General features: G+C 36.7%; 1 protein-coding gene and 1 pseudogene across 1 annotated transcript; both read right to left on the reverse strand.

Moving 5' to 3' along the window:
* Positions 1-334: 334 nt before the first annotated feature.
* Positions 335-7391, reverse strand: LOC104117828 (serine carboxypeptidase-like 46). Its single transcript, XM_009628949.4, has 10 exons — positions 7109-7391; positions 6913-7017; positions 6721-6816; positions 6542-6634; positions 6362-6447; positions 5990-6280; positions 5770-5909; positions 5528-5620; positions 5309-5426; positions 335-730 (listed from the first exon to the last, which is right to left on the reverse strand). Exons 1-10 carry the CDS (start codon positions 7335-7337, stop codon positions 542-544), a joined length of 1440 nt encoding a protein of 479 aa, XP_009627244.1. The 5' UTR covers positions 7338-7391; the 3' UTR covers positions 335-541.
* Positions 7392-18143: 10752 nt separating this feature from the next.
* LOC104117829 (serine carboxypeptidase-like 45) lies at positions 18144-20915 on the reverse strand (annotated as a pseudogene).
* Between the last annotated feature and the right edge of the window lie 730 nt (positions 20916-21645).

The raw sequence follows: 21645 nt of genomic DNA on the forward strand, positions 1-21645 counted from the left end.
AAACACTCTCAATCATCTCGGTTCTTTTCAATTTTGGTTCGATTCGATTTAATTTCGGTATTTTAATTAGTTTTCGAACATCAAATAAGAATACTAATATTATTAGAGTTCTCATTTTATTTATCACATTGAATTATTTATTCATTCTTGAAGTTAGTTGTTTGGTTGCTTGATCGACAATTAAACACTATTTACATATCTTAATTCGAACTTAAAAAAAGAATTTTAAGATAGCAATAAAGTTGAATAGAGTAAGTTCATAACATAGGTAATTGCATCATGATGTGAATTAGGATAAAAATATACCTATTATATCTGATCTCGTACACTTATAACGCCTGGAATATTTTTGTAGGCGAATAAAACGTGAAAGGTTTCTATGGCTATAATTACCTCATTGCCTAGTAACCCAAATTAATTACCTAATATATTTAGGCAAATATAAGATTAAAAAAAGAGTACGATAAAGATTATGACTAAAACTTGAGAATCCGTTATCAAAGTCTTGAGAATATGGGAAAAGAACATCAGATCCATAGGGTTACGCAACTTGTGGGCTCAAATTGTGCTGTCCCTTATGTCCTCTCAAAAATGCTCTAAAAAGTGTAAGAGCTTGTGAAGGAGAAGTAAAGGGTACTTCATGAGCTGCGCCCCTAACTGTAGCGAATGTTAGATATGTAACGTTTTTGCCTTCCCTTAGCCCTCCAAATGATTGACTCCATCCTCCAATCTGTAATAAAGCAACAAATTATATACACACATGCATTAACCATTTATTCACGTGTAGAAATAGCAAGGGCGGCTCAAGCGTACGGGGCCTAAGGCTAAAGTTTATTATGGGGCTTAAGTATTTATAAGAACGTTATAATATATATATTTATTTAAAATCTATTTTTCTATATTTTGAGATGCAAAATTGTTAATATTTTTTTTATAATCGATGTTTTCTAATAATTCCTTTTCAATTGATAATATAGCCAAACCATTTAATCTTTCTTGAGACATTGTTGATCTTAGATAAGATTTTATCAATTTTAATTTTGAAAAACTTCTTTCTGCTGAAGCAACTGTTACAAGAACTGTTAACATTATTCTATAAGCAATATAAGCATTTGGAAAAGAATCAAGTCTTTTAATTTGATTGAGTATATCGATTAGAGTATTATCTTCTACTTGTACTATTTCTCTTAACACTTTTAATTCAGAAAATAAGTCTAAACCATCAATATCATAGTGATTGTTATGTTTTAAGTAACATTCAAGGTTAAGACAAGAGTTTTTCAAATTTTCGTCATCTAATGATCTCAATTTTTTTTCCCACTAAATAGGAAACCAAAGATATTTTCATATACTTCAAACTGTTCAAATCTATTTTGAAGTGAAAAAATGGCTTGATCTACTATGTATAAGAAGTAATCAACTCTAAAAGATTCTTCAAGAGACTTTATGATTTCATTTTCAACATTCTCATCAAATTGTTTCTTTCTATGTATTGCACGTTTATTACAAAATTCAGGTTCTATATTCATCTCAAATGCAATTTTCTTGGCTGAAATCATAGCATTTGTAAATCTTTCTTCTCTATATTTAAAAAAAAAAAAAATTAGACCTCGTAGTTGATCTATGGCAACGTCAATATGCATATCTTTTGATTGTAAACTTTTGCTAACTAAATTAAGAACAAATAATACATCATACCAAATAGTCATGCCCAATAAAAATTCAAAATTTTCAAGCTCATATGTTGCTAAACAACTTGCTTCACTTTTTATTTTTGGATCCTCACTAATTTCTACTAATTTTATTAAAGCATCTCTTATTTGTGGAGCCTGAAATCTTATTGTTTTAATACTTTCAATACGACTTTCCCAACGTGTTTGTGATAATGATTTTAGAGTTAGACTGGGCACACAATCTTTTAAAAAAATTCACCGCTTAGTAGAAGAAGAAAACAGTGAATATATACATTGTACTACTCTAAAAAATGATATAGTTTTCGTACAAGAATTAGCCATGTCGCAAAGTACCAAATTTAGATTATGACAACCACATGGTGTATAAAAAGATCTAGGATTTATATCGACAAGTCTTTTTTGCACTCCTTGGTGTTTTCCCTTTATATTGGATCCATTATCATATCCTTGTCCTCTTAAATTATCAATTTCAAGTCCAATATTTTTTATTTCATCTAGAATAACTTCAAAAATACCTTTTCCACAGGTATCACCCACTTTTAAAAACTCTAAAAAATATTCAGTAATTTTTATTGGAGTTGATGAAATATCCACACTTCGCAATATAAAAGACAGTTGTTCTTGATGACTTGTATCCGGGGTGCAATCAAGTATGATTGAGAAATATTTTGTTTCTTTAACCTTTTCAATAATATTATTCTTAATTTCACTTGACAATAAATTTATCAATTCGTTTTGAATATTATGTCTGAGGTAATGATTTTGAATTTCATCATGTTTAATTCGTCGAATATGTTCTTGCATGATAGGATCAAACTCTGCAATCATTTCAATAAGACTTAAAAAAAATTCGTTGTTTTCCTAATAGATCTTTTTATTTTTTTCCCTAAATGCCAAATTATTTTTACCAAGAGTTTTTATGACGACAATAATTCTTGACAATATATTCCGCCAGTGCTCTCTATCTCTATTAATTTGGTCTTGCATATCTTTATCAATTGTTTTATTTTTGCACAATCTCATTTCTAAGTCAATTCATGCACTTATATTAATAATATGGTCGTTCGTTGTTTCATGAATTTTAAGCTTAGTACTAAGATTTTTCCAATCTCTACTACCTTCACTAGCTAGTTTACTAATACTAGCACTAGAATTTGTATTAAACAACTTGCAACAAAAACAAAATACTTTATCAAAATCTTTGGAATAAACTAACCATCTTCTTTCATGTCTTTCCCCGTTTGCTAATTTTTGAAAATACTGTGTAGTAGAAAAGTGTCTTAAGAATTTATCATTTGGAAAATCTATGTCAGTAATTCTTGTTGGTCCTTTTTCTACTAATAAATCTCTCAACTTTGTATCAACATTAGTCCATTGACTAGGATCATATATATTTTTAGGAATGCTATTATTTAATTCATTTATTAGTTCTTGTTTTTCTTGAGAATCTTCGTCAGATTTCTCATAAACCTCATCTTCTTCAATTTGGATTTTGTTATCATCTGACTCAATTAAGTTAGTGACTTGTTCATCTACAAAACATTCTCCTACATTTTGCGATTTAGTTTTTTCATTGTTTGTCAAAAATTTGTCAAGAGCTCCTTTTTGAGATTTTATTAAATTTTTAACTTTTCTTTTCTTTTGGATTCTTGAATAACCGGATGCATATTTTCTTGTTGACATATTTATATTCTAAAAAAAATAAAAAAATATGTATGGAGTAAAATTAATAAAATAATAAATGAAAACAATACTAGAAAGTTAGAATGATATTACCCGATGACTGATTCAAGAAGTTTGAAGACTTTGGTTCCAAAATATCTTGTTGTTGGCTTGTAGGAGAAAGAAAGAAATCTAGTAGAATTGTAGAAAGAAGATGGGCATGGATAAAGAGGAAGGAAGAAATATGTATGATATATGGAATATCAAATATGAGGAGTGAAATGAATTGTAACGGTTGAATTTACTTAGAAAGAATAAAAAGTAGAATTTTGAAAACTAATTTCCTACTATGAAAAGCATAAAAGTACTATATATATATATATATATATATATATTATTCCTAGAAAATGGGGCGCCTCAAAATTAGGGGCCTAAGGTACTTGCCTTACCCCATGTAGGGTTAGAAAGTAAAAGAAAAAAATTCTACTTATTAGAAGTTGAAAATGTAAACATTGCGTGACCTGGCCTGCATAGGATCGGTCTTAACGGAAACGTCCTCGTAAGTGGAGGTATTTAATAAATGGCCCCCGCGTCCTTTCACTTGTGTAGGCTTCAACAAAAAGATACCAACATGATAGGATTCTGTACCAAATGCTATATAATACTCCCTCTTATTCAATTTCGACGATACACTTTCCTCATTACTCTGTTCCAAAAAGAATTATGCATTTCTGCAATTGAAAATAATTCAATTTTAAACTTTTCATTTTGCCTATTTTACCCTTAATGAGAAGTTTTTATAACCACAAATGTCATGGTCCCACAAAGCTTTTACCACGTAAATAGACCACAAGTTTCAAAAGTTTTTTTTTTTCTTAAACTTTGTGCCGAGTCAAACTACCTCATCTAAATTGAAACGGAGGGAGTAATAAAATATCTATAGCTAAAAGTCCTATTATTTTGTCTTCGTAAATATAACATAAAATCTACCAATTCGGTAGAGAATTTCTTGAAGAACAATAACCGTGTGCAAGGGACCAAAGGCTATTTTTTAATACCGCCAATTACGGGGACATTCTGCAAAGACCAGCCCCTTATGGGAGCATTCCTATCGATGTCTCATTGGAGACTCTTAATGATGTGAGATACTTTGGGAAAAATCGTACAAGTTTGGCACAAAGCAAACAATATCATATCATGTTAAAAGTATCTTTGTTTCGTTTTAGCCCAACAACTAATATCAGAATTAATGGTTTGAGGGGACGAGCATGGTAATGGCATAGTGTGGTTGGGGGCTTGGCTTAGAGCCTTCGCCCGTCTATGGACCAGTTTATGACTTCTATCTGTAGTTGTAGCTTTGAAGACGCATACACAGTCTTTAGGTTTCAATAATCATGTGAGGCTTTTTGAGGAAAATCATGCGAGCTTGGCCCAAAGCGAACAATATCACACTGTGTCAAAAGTTTATTTGAACCGTTTTGGCCCAACATATGAATCCAAGATTTAAAGTTAGTGGGGGTAAAGACATGAACACTTTTTCATCTCCCTATCAAAGTCAACGTACTAATTTGCTTCCTGAGCTAGGATGCTTACCTTATTTCTATGAAATGAGAAGGCAGATGAGCTTAATTCATCAATTAGACCATAAACTTTTACCCCAAAAAGAAATTGGATTTCCTCATTAAATCTTCTTTTCGATATTACTAGACTGGTGAGTTTAAGAAGGAACACATTTATTATGTAATTCCTTCTTTCCTCTCTTTGCTTAGCTACTTACATGTCCTTCATGAATATAGGAATTCATACGATTATATATAATGCTAGCGAAAAGTTTGCTATTGTTATAAATATACGTTTCTAAAATGTTTTTATCTTTTGCTATGTTATCCAAATTGAAAAGTGTGGATGTGGACACACCTTCTACCAAAGGCTAAATAGTAGAGGGGACATACCTGCAAGCCATCATACCAAGGACCATATTTGTCTAAAGCAACTAGCTTTAAATCTCGAGCAAGCAGCTTCGCAATTTTCCTAGTTTGGGTCAGTGGGATTTTTGAATCTTGATCTCCACTGTTAAAAACAAAGACATGCCCAATCTTACTACAAAGGAGGAGCTTTAACAAATTGAAAACACCAGGACTGCCTAGTTGAGTATACTAGTGATGAACTACCTGAAAAACAGAACTTGGATATTCTCTTTTAGAATATTTGACAGTAGAGGTATAGTGTTTACAGCTAAATCTTCTCTCCGATAGTGAAGGTACCTGCATTTTCAGAGATTTTAGCATACTTGTCTTATAAATGCACATAAAATAAACAAGCAAAGCATTCCCTGTCTAATAGTTCAAGCTTTTAGATAAGACGATACACACACTATAGCGCAGTAGAAAGTAAAGGGAAGAAGAGAACTAGCCCCAAACAAAAATCCCAAGCATATGGCAGGTAAGTGGTGTTGGCATGTAGCGCCTTTTGAACTTCTGGCTTGTTTAGGTACAAATTTATCCTATCAGTAAGGCATGTTTCTGCAACTTTTCCTACTTCATGCTTAACAAACTGTCAAAAGAATAGCTGCAAAAGGTTAGCTGCAATTGCAAAAAGTTGAATTATGTCCTAAAAACAATTACATTTCCTACCTTTCCATGTATTGTGGCAAGGGCTCCCAATTGTCTTGCTGTACCAGAAGATACACATGTTGGCGCGAGCAGATCGCCCATATCTATATCACTTCCCATCTCCTCGTCTGTGAGTTCCCAAACTTTCGTGCACTCATTAGATACATTATTATGTATTGATTCCAGCAAGAACCTCGTTTCGTTACAGATTTTTCTTCTCATGGTAAGCAATTCATCAGAAATGGCACCGTGTGACCATAGATATTCAGAAGACTTCACGCTTATTTCAAGATCTAGTAGTGGATTCCCCAGCTGCAAAATTCATTTTATTAAGTGAAGATTTGAATGTGCCACAATTATCAACAAGTAGTTTAAGATTAATGTAAACATTACTGCAATTGATTTAAGCTTGATTGGTTTAACATTGGGCTTTCTGTTGTAATCAAGCAGCAATACTGTAAGCTGTGGTATATAGTGACCTAATAACCATAACATATATACAGTATTAGTTTCCAAATCTTTGCAACGAAAAAGCAAAATAGACATAGGCAAGTTAAGTTCAGATATATTAACCTGCATAACTCTCCCCAGCTAAGTACACGTCCGAGTTTCTATATTGGGGGAATTTCTTGAACCAGTTGAGAATGAATTGGAGATTCTCCTTAGCTGTAAAAGATAAAAAAGAGTAGAATTAATAGTTTTCTGGCATTGAGTTACTAATATTATTGGCTATTTCAAGTAAACTGTTATACCAGTTGCCGTATCATCCCAATTGGTGTAGTCTGAGCTTGTATTTGAGTATGAAAATCCTACTCCAATCGGGGACTCCACGTATAACATGTTCGATACTGTTTCATAGCAATCAAAACCAGTCTATTATTATCCGATTTTCGGGTATAAAATCTTTTTAATATGATTATTCAGGAAATAAGAAATCACATTACCCAAATTCCAAGAATACTTGTTTTTTATTAGGCTTCCATCAATCCTTGGCTGAAATGGACCATGCTCCATAAAAGCACCAAAACCCACAGATGAACAACCAGGGCCTAAGATTTTGAATACATTCAAATTAATAACTCTTTTTTTTCTTCCATTTCAGTTCTTAAAGTATAAATCAAGGTTATTAGAAAAATGTACCTCCATTGAGCCACACAGTAAGGGGAAGTGATGCTGCATTTTCTGAATCTGCATCAACAAAGTAATAAAATAGGGCTCTGCCATGTTGAGCATTGGTAACAATATAACCAGAGTATTGTTTGAAGAAAATATTTGGAGGCTGTCCAGGAAGAGAAGTTATGAGCTCAGCACTTGATTTGAAGCAGAAAAAAGAAGAAAAGATAGTCAAGATACAAACCCAACGAACCATTTCAGATGAAAATAGTGAATGAGTAGGTCAAAAAGTCAAAACAAAATAATTGTACCCCTGCAAATTGATATCCATTATATTAATTTAGATATCTAATTATTAATTGACATGGGAGTAGTCCATGAGGATTTGAATAATACATCAGCCTTTAAAATAATGGTGGTGTATAAGTCTGTTTGTGGGCGGTTCAACTATTCAACCAAGTACCTACATCTCTCACGTAATATAAATTCAATCCACCAAAGCTTAGGAAAAATCGAAAAAATAACCTAATTCTAGATCCAGCTTCGTTTTAACGGTTAGAGCACACTCCCAAATGCCAAAAATAAGGTTGACTTATCTGGCTGCATTGGACTAATCTTGTTGTAAACTACAGATTTCAAAAAGCACTGGAGTATTTTATATTTCCTGTCACAACACAAATCACTAGGATTAATCTTGCTTTGAAGATAGGAAGATGAAATATTATTTGTTTCAAGTTCTTACTTAGCATCTTGCAACCTTTCCCCCACAACAACGGCCATAAATTGGAAGGTCGGAATGCTGCATTTAATGTGCCGTGGTTAACGACTTTAAGTCCTATTTAAAGGACCTCTAATACGGACTGAGTAGGATTAGACAACAACGATGCAAAGATATAGGTGGTGATTTCGAATTGACGGTATATGTGAGGTTTGAACAAAAGACGTGTTATGTGACATTTAGACGGGTTAAAATGGGCTGAACAAAAGAACGTTATGTGACATTGAATCCCTTGGTTTGAACCTAAGTTTGGACATATCTCCACTTGTTTTTGCACACTACATTTACCAGAACACCTGATTCATTTAAGAGAAGTGTTCAGCATACTCTGGAACTCAAGATATAGCAATTGAACAACTCAGCATTCCCAGCCTCATTTTGAAGTGCAAATCTCTGTTTAAAAGACTTGAAGGATAAGCAGATACTTTTTTTTTCCTGTTGTGATTTGGGCACTGAGAAGGGCTACTGGTAGAGTCAAGAGTGCAACAGAGAATTCTTTCTGAACCATAGACATGAACCAAGGTAAAATTTGGAATATTTGCATATGGACCAGTTGTTTACAGTCAAAACTGAGTTTACCCTCGTGTGGCTGATAAAGTTTGGGGCATGGTGGACCGAGGTTCGGCATTATAATATCGAGCTATGATGTGAAGTCGGACTGCTGAATTCTAGCCCTAGAAACCAACCAAGGTCGGGAACAACCAAAGTCGATATCAAGCCCAGGTATAGGTCGAGACCCGGAGACCCAGAGACCGACCAATACCGAGCTCGAGGCGATATCAAGCTAGAGTCAATATCGAGCTATGATGTGAAGCGATGTTATCGAGCTCAAGAGCCAAAGACCGATCAATATGGAGCTCGAGTCAACTTCGAACTCGAGATCCAAGACCGACCAAGATCGAGCTAAGAGACAAAGAGTCGTTGTAGCCGCACTGGGGGAGAGAATCTCGACGGGAATTAAGGAGAAACTAATTAACTAATCTATCATAGGATCCCTACTATATATTTTGAATGATATCCAAAGTAGGATCCCTCCACTATATGAAGAGTGACTATCCTTTCCGTAAAGGGCATTGAGACATCAATACACTCTCACATTTTAAAGATTATGGAGATTTACACACATATACAAAAGATTATTCTTTTTAGGACTTTGTACAGTGATTCATCTTGCTTGTTCATAAATCATTCTCTACTCAATTTCTGTGTGTTTTAATTCCCTTTTACAATCAATATTCGACATATCTCTACTTACTTTTTCAATTTGAACCAAGTTATACCACACATCCTTAGAACTACGTATAAATTCAACTCTATCCATTTTTCGGGTAAACAATTTGGCGTCCACTGTGGGGCTAAGGATAATAGTAGTTATTTGGTATGAATCTCTGTGAAACACACTATTTTACGCTTGTCCTTGGAAGTGTTTTTTATTTCAGGCTGAAAACGATGAATTCTCAATTAATGGCCCTACCTATCGACAACGAAGTTGGCCTTCAAGATGAGAACAACAACTTGACGCCCAGGGATGAAAGGCCATTCGTCGATGCCGTTGGAGTTCGGGTCGAAGTGCCAATAGACGTTAATTCACATGTGGCCATCGAGGCAAACCAACGTTCCGACCCTTAAAATAGCATTCATGGTGGAACTCGATCTGCAGCTCGAAATACCCAAAACTTTGTGGAAAACGGAATCAGCTTGCGTATGATTTTTGAAATGTTGCAAGCTCAACAGGTAGCGATAGCTCAGTTCCAGATCCAAACCAGGCACCGAGCAGGCCGGAGCCCAGTCCATCCCGAGAAGTCACCCACAGAATGGGGCCAGCTGTAATAAGGTCAAATGAGCAAGAATCGGAGACCAATCCCGAAATTATTAAGATACTCGAGGAACTAACGAAAAGAATAGAGTTAGGAGAAAATAGGATTGAAGCAAACGACAAAAAAATAGAAACGTATAACTCCAGGGTTCATCAGATCCTGGGGGAACCACCAATAATGAAAGGATTGGATTCCAAAAAATTCATACAAAAGCGTTTCCCCCGAACGCAGCTCCAAAACCAATCCCCAAGAAGTTCCGCATGCCCGAAATTCCTAAATATAATGGAACGACCTACCCCAACGAACACGTCACCTCTTACATATGTGTCATTAAAGGAAACGATCTAGAAGACGACGAGATCGAATCTGTATTATTCAAAAAAATTGGTGAAACCCTTTCAAAGGGAGCAATGATATGGTATCATAATTTACCGGCTAACTCTATCGATTCTTTTGCTATGCTTGTAGATTCTTTTGTCAAATAACATGCTGGAGCCATAAAAGTCGAGACCAGAAAGTCGGACTTTTTCAAGGTAAGACAAAAAGATAACGAGATGCTAAGAGAATTCTTATCTTGTTTCCTAATGGAACGAATGGATCTACCACAAGTCACAGACGATTGGGTTGTTCAAGCTTTCACTCAAGGTCTAATGGAAAACAATTCGCCGGCAGCAAAGTAACTAAATTTCTCGATGACCACAAAATCAAAAGGATCCTATAAATACCTTATCATCCCAGCGAGAACGGACATGCTGAATCGACCAACAAAACTATCATCCAAAATCTTAATAAAATATTAACCGATGCTAAAGGAAAATGGAGAGAAATACTACTCGAAGTCCTGTGGTCATACCGCACAACATCAAAATCTAAGTACCGGAGCGACACCATTCTCGTTGGTTTATGGCGACGAATCTCTTATCCCGGTTGAGGTTGGAGAACTTAGCATCAGGTTTCGATATGCAACAAATGAGTTAAACAACGAGACAATGAACACGAGCCTAGAATTATTGAACGAAAAACGAGATGCCGCTCTCGTCCGATTGGCCGCCCAAAAATATTGGATCGAAAGGTACTATAATCGAAGAACCAATCTTCGACATTTAAAAATCGGGGAGTTGGTGCTAAGGAAAGTCACCCTCAACACCTGAAATCCGAATAAAGGGAAACTGGGTCTGAACTGGGAAATACCATATTAGGTTCTCGAAATCTCCGAAAAAGGATCATACAAGCTCTATGTGATACGTCAAACAACTAGCAAGCAATTGGAATGTGTCGCACCTAAAACGATACTACTGCTAAGGTACGACCCTCCCATGTTCATTTATATTTCGAAACTAACCCTTGCAGGTGTTCGACCAGAAACAGGGATGGATTATTCAACTCGAAGCCTTTAGGCCTGAAAGCACGCGTTGCACTCTTTTTCCCTTAGACCGGTTTTGTCCCAAATGAGTTTTTTGGCAAGGTTTTTAATCAAGCAACCATTGATCGTGCTAACTTAGAACAATTCAACAATATCTGATGCCTCTTTACAATCAACCTCGAATACTGGGGTGCATTGACCTCGAATAAGTCAAGTTCGATGCAAGAAAGTTACTTCATGTCAAAGAAGGTCTCTATAGGAAAAAGTGTAAGGGCCAAATGGTCAAACGAACCATGCCCGCGTAGTTTTCTCGAGCCCTGGCACAAAACATGAACACATGTATAATGACATATAAAGAGAAATTTTTTCTTTACCGATATCTCATATCTCAGAAAGATCTTTTTACTTTATGTTCAAATAGGCTTAAGGGCCGAGCATAACCGGAGTTTGAAAAATTACCCCATAAATCTGGGACTACCAACTGAAAAATCAACGAGATCAAGCTCTATATAGCCTACATTAATTCGAGTTCGAGCAAACACTCACTCGACCATAGAGCCCAAGGGCTAGTTTTAATTTGAGTTCGAGTAAACACTCACTCGACCATAAAGCCTAAGGGCTACATTATTTCGAGTTCGAGCAAACATTCACTCGACCATAAAGCCTAAGGTCTACATTAATTCGAGTTCGAGAAAACACTCACTCGACCATAAATCCCAAGGGCTACATTATTTTGAGTTCAAGCAAACACCCACTCAACCATAAAGCCTAAGGGCTACATTATTTCGAGTTCGAGCAAACGCTCACTCGACCATAAAGCCTAAGTGCTACTCTTAATTCGAGTTTGAGCAAAAACTCACTCAACCATAAAGCCTAAGGGTTGTTTTCATTTCTAGTTCGAGCAAATGCTCACTCGACCTGTCGACCATAAAGCCTAAGGGATACTCTTAATTCGAGTTCGAGCAAACACTCACTCGACCATAAAGCCTAATGGCTACATTACTTCGAGTTCGAGCAAATGCTCACTCGACCATTAAAACTAAGGGCTGTTTTTATTTCGAGTTCGATCAAACGCTCACTCGACCATAAGGCCTAAAGGCTACTCTTAATTCGAGTTCAAGCAAACGTTCACTCGATTATTAAGCCTATAGGCCATTCTTAATTCATGTTCGAGAATACACTCACTCGACTATAAAGCCTAAGGGCTGTTTTCATTTCGAGTTCTAGCAAACACTCACTCGACTGAAAAGTATAAAGGCTACTCTAGCTCGAATTCGAGCAAATCATTTCACTTGAACTCTATTCGTCAAAGTCTAAAAGCTATCTCAGTTTGAGTTTGAACATTCACTCGGGGACTACCTATAATAAAAAGTCGAGTTCGAACATCCACTCGGACCTTCAAGTAATTATCACGTGCTAAGGCACTTTTTGGCCTTTGTACAAATTAACAAGAAAGGCAAAATATTCAGAGGCCATAAAAGAAAGAAAGTTTTATATACCGGAAATCATTTACAAGGCCACCATGGCCCGATCAAGTTTTTCTACAAAAGACCAAAACGGTCTTAAAAGAAAGAAGAAAAATACTAAAAGGACTTAGTCCTCTACAGGAGGAGCATCTTTACCCTCGAGGCCTCCTTCGCTCTTAGAACCGCTCATACTTCTGATATCATCATCATTGGGAAAGGCCAACACTCTGGCTTCGGCTTCGAGCTCTTTTGCATTCTCGATCTTGGTTGTAAGATCAAAGCCACGAGCGTGGATATCCTCTAGAGTCTCCCTCCGAGATTGGCATTTAGCATGCTCGACAACCCAATTTGGTTGAGCTTGAGCAGCCTCGACAACCTCTTTTTCACGAACCTGAGCGGCTTCAGCAGCAGACCGATAAACAGCCATCATTGCATCAGCATTAGCCATGGCTATTTTGGCCTCCGATTTGGCCGTTGCCAGTTCTGAGGCTAGTCTCTCTCGATCAGAAGTCACTGAGCCTAACCGAGACTGGAACTCCTCGATATCCTTGGCTTGAACCAAGGTTTTCTCTTTTAAGCTTCGGAATTAGACCTCAGCCGAAGCCCGTTGTGTTCGGGCAGTCTCTTTCTCTGAGGCTAGGCGGTCCATGTTTTTCTTCCACTCCTCAGCCTCCGATTTCACAACATCCACCTCAGCACGAAGCTGCCTAATCACTTCAAACTTTTGCTCAACCTGCGGGACTGAGTTATTAGCCATCAATTCTAGGTTAATATCACTAAAACCAAAGATTCTTTGTACCTGCTCGGCCAGCTCAGTTTGTTCTTTCCGAGATACTTCCAGCTCGGCCTGAAGTCTTTTTACCTCTCCTTCTCTCTGCCCACCGAGAAGCTTTAAGGCATCTCTCTCCAAGGTAAGCCTTCGAACTTCTGCCTTGTACCGGCTCAGCTCCCATCGGGATTGAACAAATGCCTCATGATGAACCGCAGAAGCCTACGAAAATAAGAAGGGATTATGCAAGGAAAAGAAAAGACAAGTGTGAAAATTAGCAAAGAAAATATGAACTTACCCGGTTCAGGGTTTGTTGGGCTTCGTTAAAAAGGCAACTAGGCAAGGCACTCCCACCTCGCTCGAGCTCTTTTTCAGAGCCTCCGAGTCACTCGGACCGGTGATTTCTTCTACACCGATAAAATAACCATGGAAAGGACCTCCCATCCATGATCTCTTTCCCCGTGACAAGTTCCTACAGCTTGAGCGTCACGTATCATCGATTGGGAGAAAGAAGGGAAAGAGGGGGAATCTCTGATCTCTATCGCCCCAAGTAGGTCTTTAGAGGCACCGCCTCCACCTTCGGGAGCCCCAAGCTAAGTTTGCGCACCGGCATTCTCTGACTCTTTGACGATCTCTTTATCCTGAGGTAAAAGATCCTTGGTCTCCAAAGGCTCGGGAACTCGGGTCGAAGTCCCCTCCTCGACCTCATCAAGCCTGGTCGGAGCAGTATCAACTCTCACCGATACCGAAATAATCTGAGTATCGGTGCTAGCCCGGGCACGAGACAACAGCCTGGAATCACTTTCTTCTTCTTCGTCCCTTAGACGAAGAACCGATTCCATAGTCAATTGGATTGTGGTTCCCTTGGGCTTACGGACTGTCCTCTTCTTAGGTTTTTGACCCTCGGAATCCGAGGTCCTTTTTCTCTTACTTTCCTTCAACGGCTTCGAAACAGGAGGTAAACATTTCTCATGACCGCATCTTTTCAGAGACTTGTAAAGGAAGAAGATAAATAAACTCATGCTTCGAATAAACATCTCACCACGAATGACAAACGAATCGGTAGACCAAGATGGAAGCTTACCATGAGTACGAGCTTCCCATTTACCCTTCGACAAATCGCGCCATGAGTGCTCGGCAAATGTTGATGTCGAGACCAAGTTTTTAACCCAGTTCTTGAGATGAGGAACCGCACTCGGCATCCAAGCAACGGTTGTGTGAAGAAAAACACTAATAAGAAAAGATGAAGAAGTAAAAACAAAAAAAAACTAAGAACGACATCACACTCACGGTTCATATTCCATTTCTCTAGAAATGGCATACTCTCAACCGGGATTAGGTCCGAGGTCTTCACTCGAACAAACTGGCCCATCCAGCCCCAATTCTTATCAGCCCATCCAGCCCCGATCCTTATCGAGTGTGAAGGGAAGCCCATCGATTTTGCTTACAAAAAAATGGATCAAGATCACAATCCTCTAGAAAGAAGGATGAACTTGGCCGAGGGTCACCTGGTATTTCTTGCAAAAATTGATGATGACTAGATCGAGGGGACCCATCATGAAAGGGTAAGTGTAAACACTCAGATACCCTTCCACGTGGGTAGTGATCGATTTCTCCGGTGTCGGTATCACGACCTCTTTGTTTACCCAATTACAATCTTTCTTCATCGCATCAAGGAAACTTACCGGTATCGAGCATATATATCTCGATACTGGCTCGCACCAACCGGCAACCGACAAAGGTTTGTCAACTTTAAAATTGGAATCAATAACATATCCCCCGGGAACAATTTCTTCAAGGCATGGCTCTACCATCAATTTTTCACCAGCCGATCGAGATGAGGAAGCGTCCTCTTTCTGAGGAACGGTTTTAGATATCTTGTCCATCTAAATTTTCAAGGAACAAAGAAGGTGGGAAGTTAAAATATTTTGGTGTTTGGTGAAGAACAAGCAAAGAAAATTTTAGAACCCGAAAATAGATAATTCTAGGAAGACGAAGAACCGTGAAAGTTAGAATGAGAAGAGTTGAAATTAAAAGTTTAAAATGATAAAGGAAGAGGGCTATTTATAGGTTACACAATGACGGTTCAAAATTGACAGTGGTCGACCATCGACTGACGCACATTTAATGTCTTGGTAACTGAACCGACGGGGCATTTGTCACACACGTCACAATCAGGCTCAATGCAGACGTCAGTGTGTATCTAGTCAGAGGTTGAAAAATCATATCGTTTCTCGCCACATTATTTTCGAGAAACGAGGGAACTATTTGTGTACGGTCAAAATTGAGTTTGACCTCGTGTGGCTGATCGAGTTTGGGGCATGGTGGAACGAAGTTCGTCATTATAATATCGAGCTATGATGTGAAGTCGAGTTGCTGAGTTCTAACTCTAGAAACCAACCAAGGTCGGGAAGAGCCAAAGTCCGATATCGAGCCCAGGTAGAGGTCGAGACCCGGAAAGAGACCGACCAATACCGAGCTTGAGGCGATATCAAGCTAGAGTCAATATCGAGCTATGATGTGAAGCGATGTTATCGAGCTCAAGAGCCAATGACCGATCAATATGGAGCTCGAGTCAACATCGAACTTGAGATCCAAGACCGACCAAGATCGAGCTAAGAGACAAAGAGCCGTTGTAGCCGCACTGGGGAAGAGAATCTCGACGGGAATTAAGGAGAAACTAATTAACTAATCTATCATGGGATCCCCACTATATATTTTGAATGATATCCAAAGTAGGATCCCTCCACTATATGAACAGTGACTATAATTTCCGTAAAAGGCATTGAGACATCAATACACTCTCACATTTCAAAGATTATGGAGATTTACACACATATAGAAAAGATTGTCCTTTTTGGGGCTTTGTACATTGATTCATCTTGCTTGTTCATAAATCATTTTCTACTCAATTTCGGTTTGTTTTAATTCCCTTTTACAATTAATATTCGAGATGTCTCTACTTACTTTTCCAATGTGTACCAAGTTATACCATGTATCCTTAGAACTACGTATAAATTTAACTCTATCCATTTTTTGGGTAAACACCAGTAAATTAGTTTTATCTGCTTGAATATTGCTACATGACAATCATCCTTCAAATTTTCTATGAACACCTTCGTCAGAATATTTTACTGTTTATTTCTTCAAATATTGAATCCCTTGGTTAAAATCCTAAATACGTCCATGTGTGTATGGATGGCGGGGCGGTGCAGTGCAGGTTTAAACATTAGTGGGTGCGGTACGGATAAAAAAAAATTAAATCTATGCGGGTGCAATGCGGGTTTAAAAACTTCATCAAAGAAGGAAGCTCAATTTTCTGACTTTCTAAAGATGAAATTGATTCCATGTAATATATTGAAGCAAAATAAAGTTTTATATTGTTTGAACTTTGACCCAATGCTTGCACGTCAAGTTCTTATTCTTTTATGACAAGTTCTGATAATATAATATCTAACACATAATTATTAATTAATTACAAATCTATTTTATTGATCAAAGTAATATATCTAACACATGATTGTTTAAACGATAAGTATTTCGAGCATCTATACATTATATTTAAAGAGTTAATATATCTGTTGTACTTGTCGTTTTACATTATTTTTCACTAAATTTTCTATGATAAATCGAAACACGAAATTTTCTATGATAAATCGAAACACGAGATTTTGATATGTTAAGATCATGATTTGATCTTACTTACTCTTAGTAAATATAGTATACACCAAATTTTGATATATCTTTCTCTTAGTAAATTATAGTAATATATCTTATTTTCACTTTTTTGCCCTTTCATTCTCGCATATACATAAAAGCAAATTAATCAATAATCATTATAGTCACAAATCTTCGTGATACAATTTGAACAGAATATTCTTAGATGAGAAAAACAACCCAATGTTCAAATTGAACAGTTCAATAACCAAATCTGGAATTACATAATATAGATAATGGCAACTGAGCTGTAGAGCTACTCTAACTGTACAATGTGTTTAATTGGTCAATTATTGCATATGGCCCCACAGATGACAGATCTTGATTTTTGTACTTTGGCCTCAAAGAAAATATAATATAATATAAAGTATTGTAAAAAGCAAAAATAAAAAGAGAACACTTATTTTAGTCACATAAAAATCGTAATAAGAGGTATTATGATATCAAAGACTTTTGTTAAGTAACTTTATTGCATCTGAATTTAATTCTCATAAGTATCTTATCTTTTTCTTTCATAACCGAAGTTTCTGTAATCTTTAGAATTAATAAAAGCACGAGTATATATCGTAAAAGTGTAAAAAAAAAAAAATCTAGGCAAAAGATTAAATAAAATTTAAAACTAACAAAATGAAGAAAAAAATGGTTATGCGGGGCGGGGCAGGTGTGGATGCGGGACGGGTGAATGCGGGTGTGGATGCTGGCCGGGGTGGGGCAGGTTCGGTTGAAATTTTACGGGTCAAGAGAAAATCCGCACCTCACCGCCTGTCATCCCTACCCTAGCGTTTGGGTAGAGTATGAAGAAGGGGAATCAACATTGCACCTATAAGATACAAGGTTACAACTATACTAGTGGATTACCATTCAATTATCAAAAATCTTGTAGATGTACTGTGGTATTTGCTCTCAGTTTGAAAATGAAGTCTTGGAAAAGAAATTTCATTTGTTTTCCAAAAGCTGCTTTACAACCAAACACCAAGAAGTCTTTTTCTGTTTTGCGGGAAAAAAACTAGTTTTGAATAATCTTTCAGTTTTTCAAAAATTGAAAAACTTTTAGGTTGATGTTTGATTAAAAAACAGTTCTTGATAAAAAATTGTTTTCTTTTTTTGGCAGAAACTTTTCTTCAAAATTGTGAAACAAATCAGAAGCGATGATCCAACATAATTTTTGAAGACTGTATAAATCAATCATTGGGCTCTAGGTAAAATCTAGGGCCAGCCAAGTTATATACAATAAGTAGACTTATTTAAAATCCACACAGAAAAAAAAAGTAAGACAAAGATAACAAAATAAAGCTTGAGAATAGGTTCTTGCAGTCTAGAGAAAAGTGGAATAGAGGTTCATCAGATCGATAGGATTACGCAGCTGAGGCTGCAATGGTGCTGCTCGTACGTGGTGGAGGATGTCCTCTCAGAAATGCTCTAAAAAGTGTTGTGAAGGAGAAGTAAAGGGTACTTCATGAGCTGCGCCCCTAACTGTAGCGAATGTTAGATATGTAACGTTTTTGCCTTCCCTTAGCCCTCCAAATGATTTACTCCATCCTCCAATCTGTAATAAAGCAACAAATTATATATATACAGACATGTTTCCATCATCTGATCCCTCCAGTATAGAGATGGATCCAAGATTTAGAGTTAGCAGATTCTAGGAGTTCATCTATTATAACTATACATTTTAAAGTTTTTTTTTGCATATGTAATCCAAACTAAAAGCAAAAATGCAGTCACATATTTTATCTAAGGCTACATTGTACTTTGGGAATGGAGGAATATACCTGCAAGCCATCATACCAAGGACCATATTTGTCAAAAGCAACTAGCTTTAAATCTCGAGCAAGCAGTTTAGCAATTTTCCTAGTTTGGGTCAGAGGGAGTTTTGAGTCTTGGTCTCCACTGGAAAATGCAAAACACGCACAATCTTACTTTAGATTAGTAGCTTTTAACAAAAACCAAAAAGTTAAGATTTCGTAGTTGTTACAATTGTGAAGTCAGCAGGAAATTTGAGTGTAGGAACTTCATATTCAGTAATCACCTAACCTGAAAAGCAGAACTGGGATATGCTCCTTTAGAATATCTGACAGTAGAGGTATAATGTTTATTGCAACATCGTCTAGCCTATACTGAAGGGGCCTGCATTTTCAGAGATTTTAACAGACTTGTTTTATAAATGCACAGGCAACAAGCAGAAGAGAAAGTAAAGGGTGTTATAAACATAAAATAAATAAATATAAGTATTCTCTGTTTAATAGTTTATGATTTTAGATAAAGCGATAAACAGAATTTAGTGCAAGAGATAGTGACGGGACGGAGAGAACCTACCCTGAACAGATCTCCCAGGCATACGGAAGGTAAGTGGTATTGGCATGTAGCGCCTTCTGAACTTCTGGCTTGTTAAGGTACAGATCAATCCACTCAGTAAGGCATGGATCAGCAACTTTTCCTACTTTCTTATCGAGCTGTCAAAAAAAATAGCTGCAACAAGTTAGCTCCAATTGCAAATAGTTGAATTATGTCCTAATCACAGTTCTCATGGAATTTGATTTCATACCTTTTCATGCATTGTGGCAAGGTTTCCAAGGGCCAGTAATTGTCCTGCTGCATTAGAGGATACACATGTTGGCAAGAGAATATCATCCTTAACTGTATCATTTCCCATTTCCTCCGTTCTGAGTTCCCACACTTTCGAGCATTCGTTAGATGTCTCATTACGTATATACTCCAGCACATACCTTGTTTCATTACAGACTGTTCTTTGCATATCAAGCAGTTCATCAGAAATGACACCATGTGACCATAGATATCCGGCGGACTTCACACTTATTTCAATATCTAGCAGTGGATTCCCAAGGTGCAAAGTCATTGGACTAAGTGAAGATTTGAAAGTGAAATAATTATCAACAGAGAGTGGAGATATGAAAACATGCTTTGGTGGTTCAAGGGTAATGTAAACATTACTGCAATTGATTTAAGGTTGATTGGTTTAACATTGGGCTTTCTGTTGTAGTCAAGCAGCAATAATGTAAACTGTGGTATATAGTGACCTAAGAACCAAAAACATACTTATTAGTTACCAAATCTTAGTGTTAAAAAGCTATGAGTATATACAACCAAAAGACCATATAGATTAGGCCAGTTCATATGTGAACCTGCATAACTCTCCCCAGTTAAGTACACATCCGAGTTTCTATATTGGGGGAACTTCTTGAACCAGTTGAGGATGAATTGGAGATTCTCCTTAGCTATAAAGATTACAAAGAGTAAAACCAAAGATATCCTGTAGCATTGACTTATCAATACTATTGGCTATTTCAGGAAAACTGGTGTACCAGTTGCAGTATCATCCCAATTGATGTTGTCTGAGCTTGTATTTGAGTATGAAAATCCTACGGGGAGTCCACGTATAGCATGTTCGATTCTGTTTCATGTTTAGCAATCAAAATCAGTCATTGTTATCAGATTCTCGGGTGTACAAACTTTTCAATATGATCATTCAGGAAACAAGAAACATTACCCAAATTCCAGGAATATTTGTTTCTTATAAGACTCCCATCAATCCCTGGCCGAAAAGGACCATGCTCCATAAAAGCACCATAACCCACAGATGAACAACCAGGGCCTAAGGTTTTGGATTCGATCAAATTAATAACTTTTTAGTTCAACTCTTCAAATGAAAAACCAAGGTCAACAGAGAAATGTACCTCCATTGAGCCACACAGTAAGGGGAAGTGATGCTGCATTTTCTGAATCTGCTTCGACAAAGTAATAAAATAGAGCTCTGCCGTGTTGAGCATTTGTAACAATATAACCAGAGTATTGTTTGAAGAAAATATTTGGAGGCTGTCCAGGAAGAGAAGTTATGAGCTCAGCACTTGATTTGAAGTAGAAGAAGGAATATATGATAGTGAAGATATAGAACGATGGAACCATTTTCAGATGGAAAGAGTGAATGATAAAGTTGAAAGACAATAAGTACATCAATACACGCTAATCTTTGCACTTAATATCAATGTAATATGTTGACCTAATTATCAAAAGTGATAATACAGCAGGCCATGTGGACTAAAAATACATCAACCTTAGGCATGTAATACTGCAAAGAATGTTTCAATTAGGCATGTAATACTGCAAAGAATGTTTCAATCACACTGACATAAAATAGTTCATGCCAGCTATAATTCAATCATGTAAATATGTAATACTCAATAAAGCCTTGGTATAGTCAGTGGTGGAGCCACATAGTTCCAAAGGTCTCTGTTGACACACATTTGCCTATTTGCCTATTTAGATATGTAAAAGTTATTTATATATATACTATGTATTGAATTTCTTGACTTCTTTATATATTTACTTTTTAAAATTTTGACTTCCCTTAATAAATTAAAAACATATTCTCAACTAATAAAAATGAAACAATAATTAAAAAGAAATTAGAGGCAGCAATGTTGAAGCCAGCAGGAAACCCAATTACACAAAAACCCATTTACTCCGAAAGGCATTCAAATCGAAGCTGTAGTTGGAGCTTGAAATAATCGATTTAAAGCTGGTATTAGAATAACCAAATATGCCAATTAAGCAGACCCATTGTTATAGAATCTGACTTTCAAATTGCAGGAAAATTTACCTGGAGAAGGAAAATCTCTGCTGTTCAAAGTGAGCA

The sequence above is a fragment of the Nicotiana tomentosiformis genome, chromosome 11 (genome assembly GCF_000390325.3).
Source record: "Nicotiana tomentosiformis chromosome 11, ASM39032v3, whole genome shotgun sequence".
NCBI classification, from domain to species: Eukaryota; Viridiplantae; Streptophyta; class Magnoliopsida; order Solanales; family Solanaceae; genus Nicotiana; species Nicotiana tomentosiformis.

Excerpts from the sequence above, each read along its gene's own strand:
- LOC104117828 (XM_009628949.4), bottom strand. The coding sequence starts at position 7,337 with ATGGTTCGTTGGGTTTGTATCTTGACTATCTTTTCTTCTTTTTTCTGC. Across the intron at positions 6,281-6,361 it reads TCAAGCTTAAATCAATTGCA|CTGGGGAATCCACTACTAGA; the intron begins GTAATGTTTACA and ends TGAATTTTGCAG. Across the intron at positions 5,621-5,769 it reads GCTTGGGATTTTTGTTTGGG|GTACCTTCACTATCGGAGAG; the intron begins GCTAGTTCTCTT and ends CTGAAAATGCAG.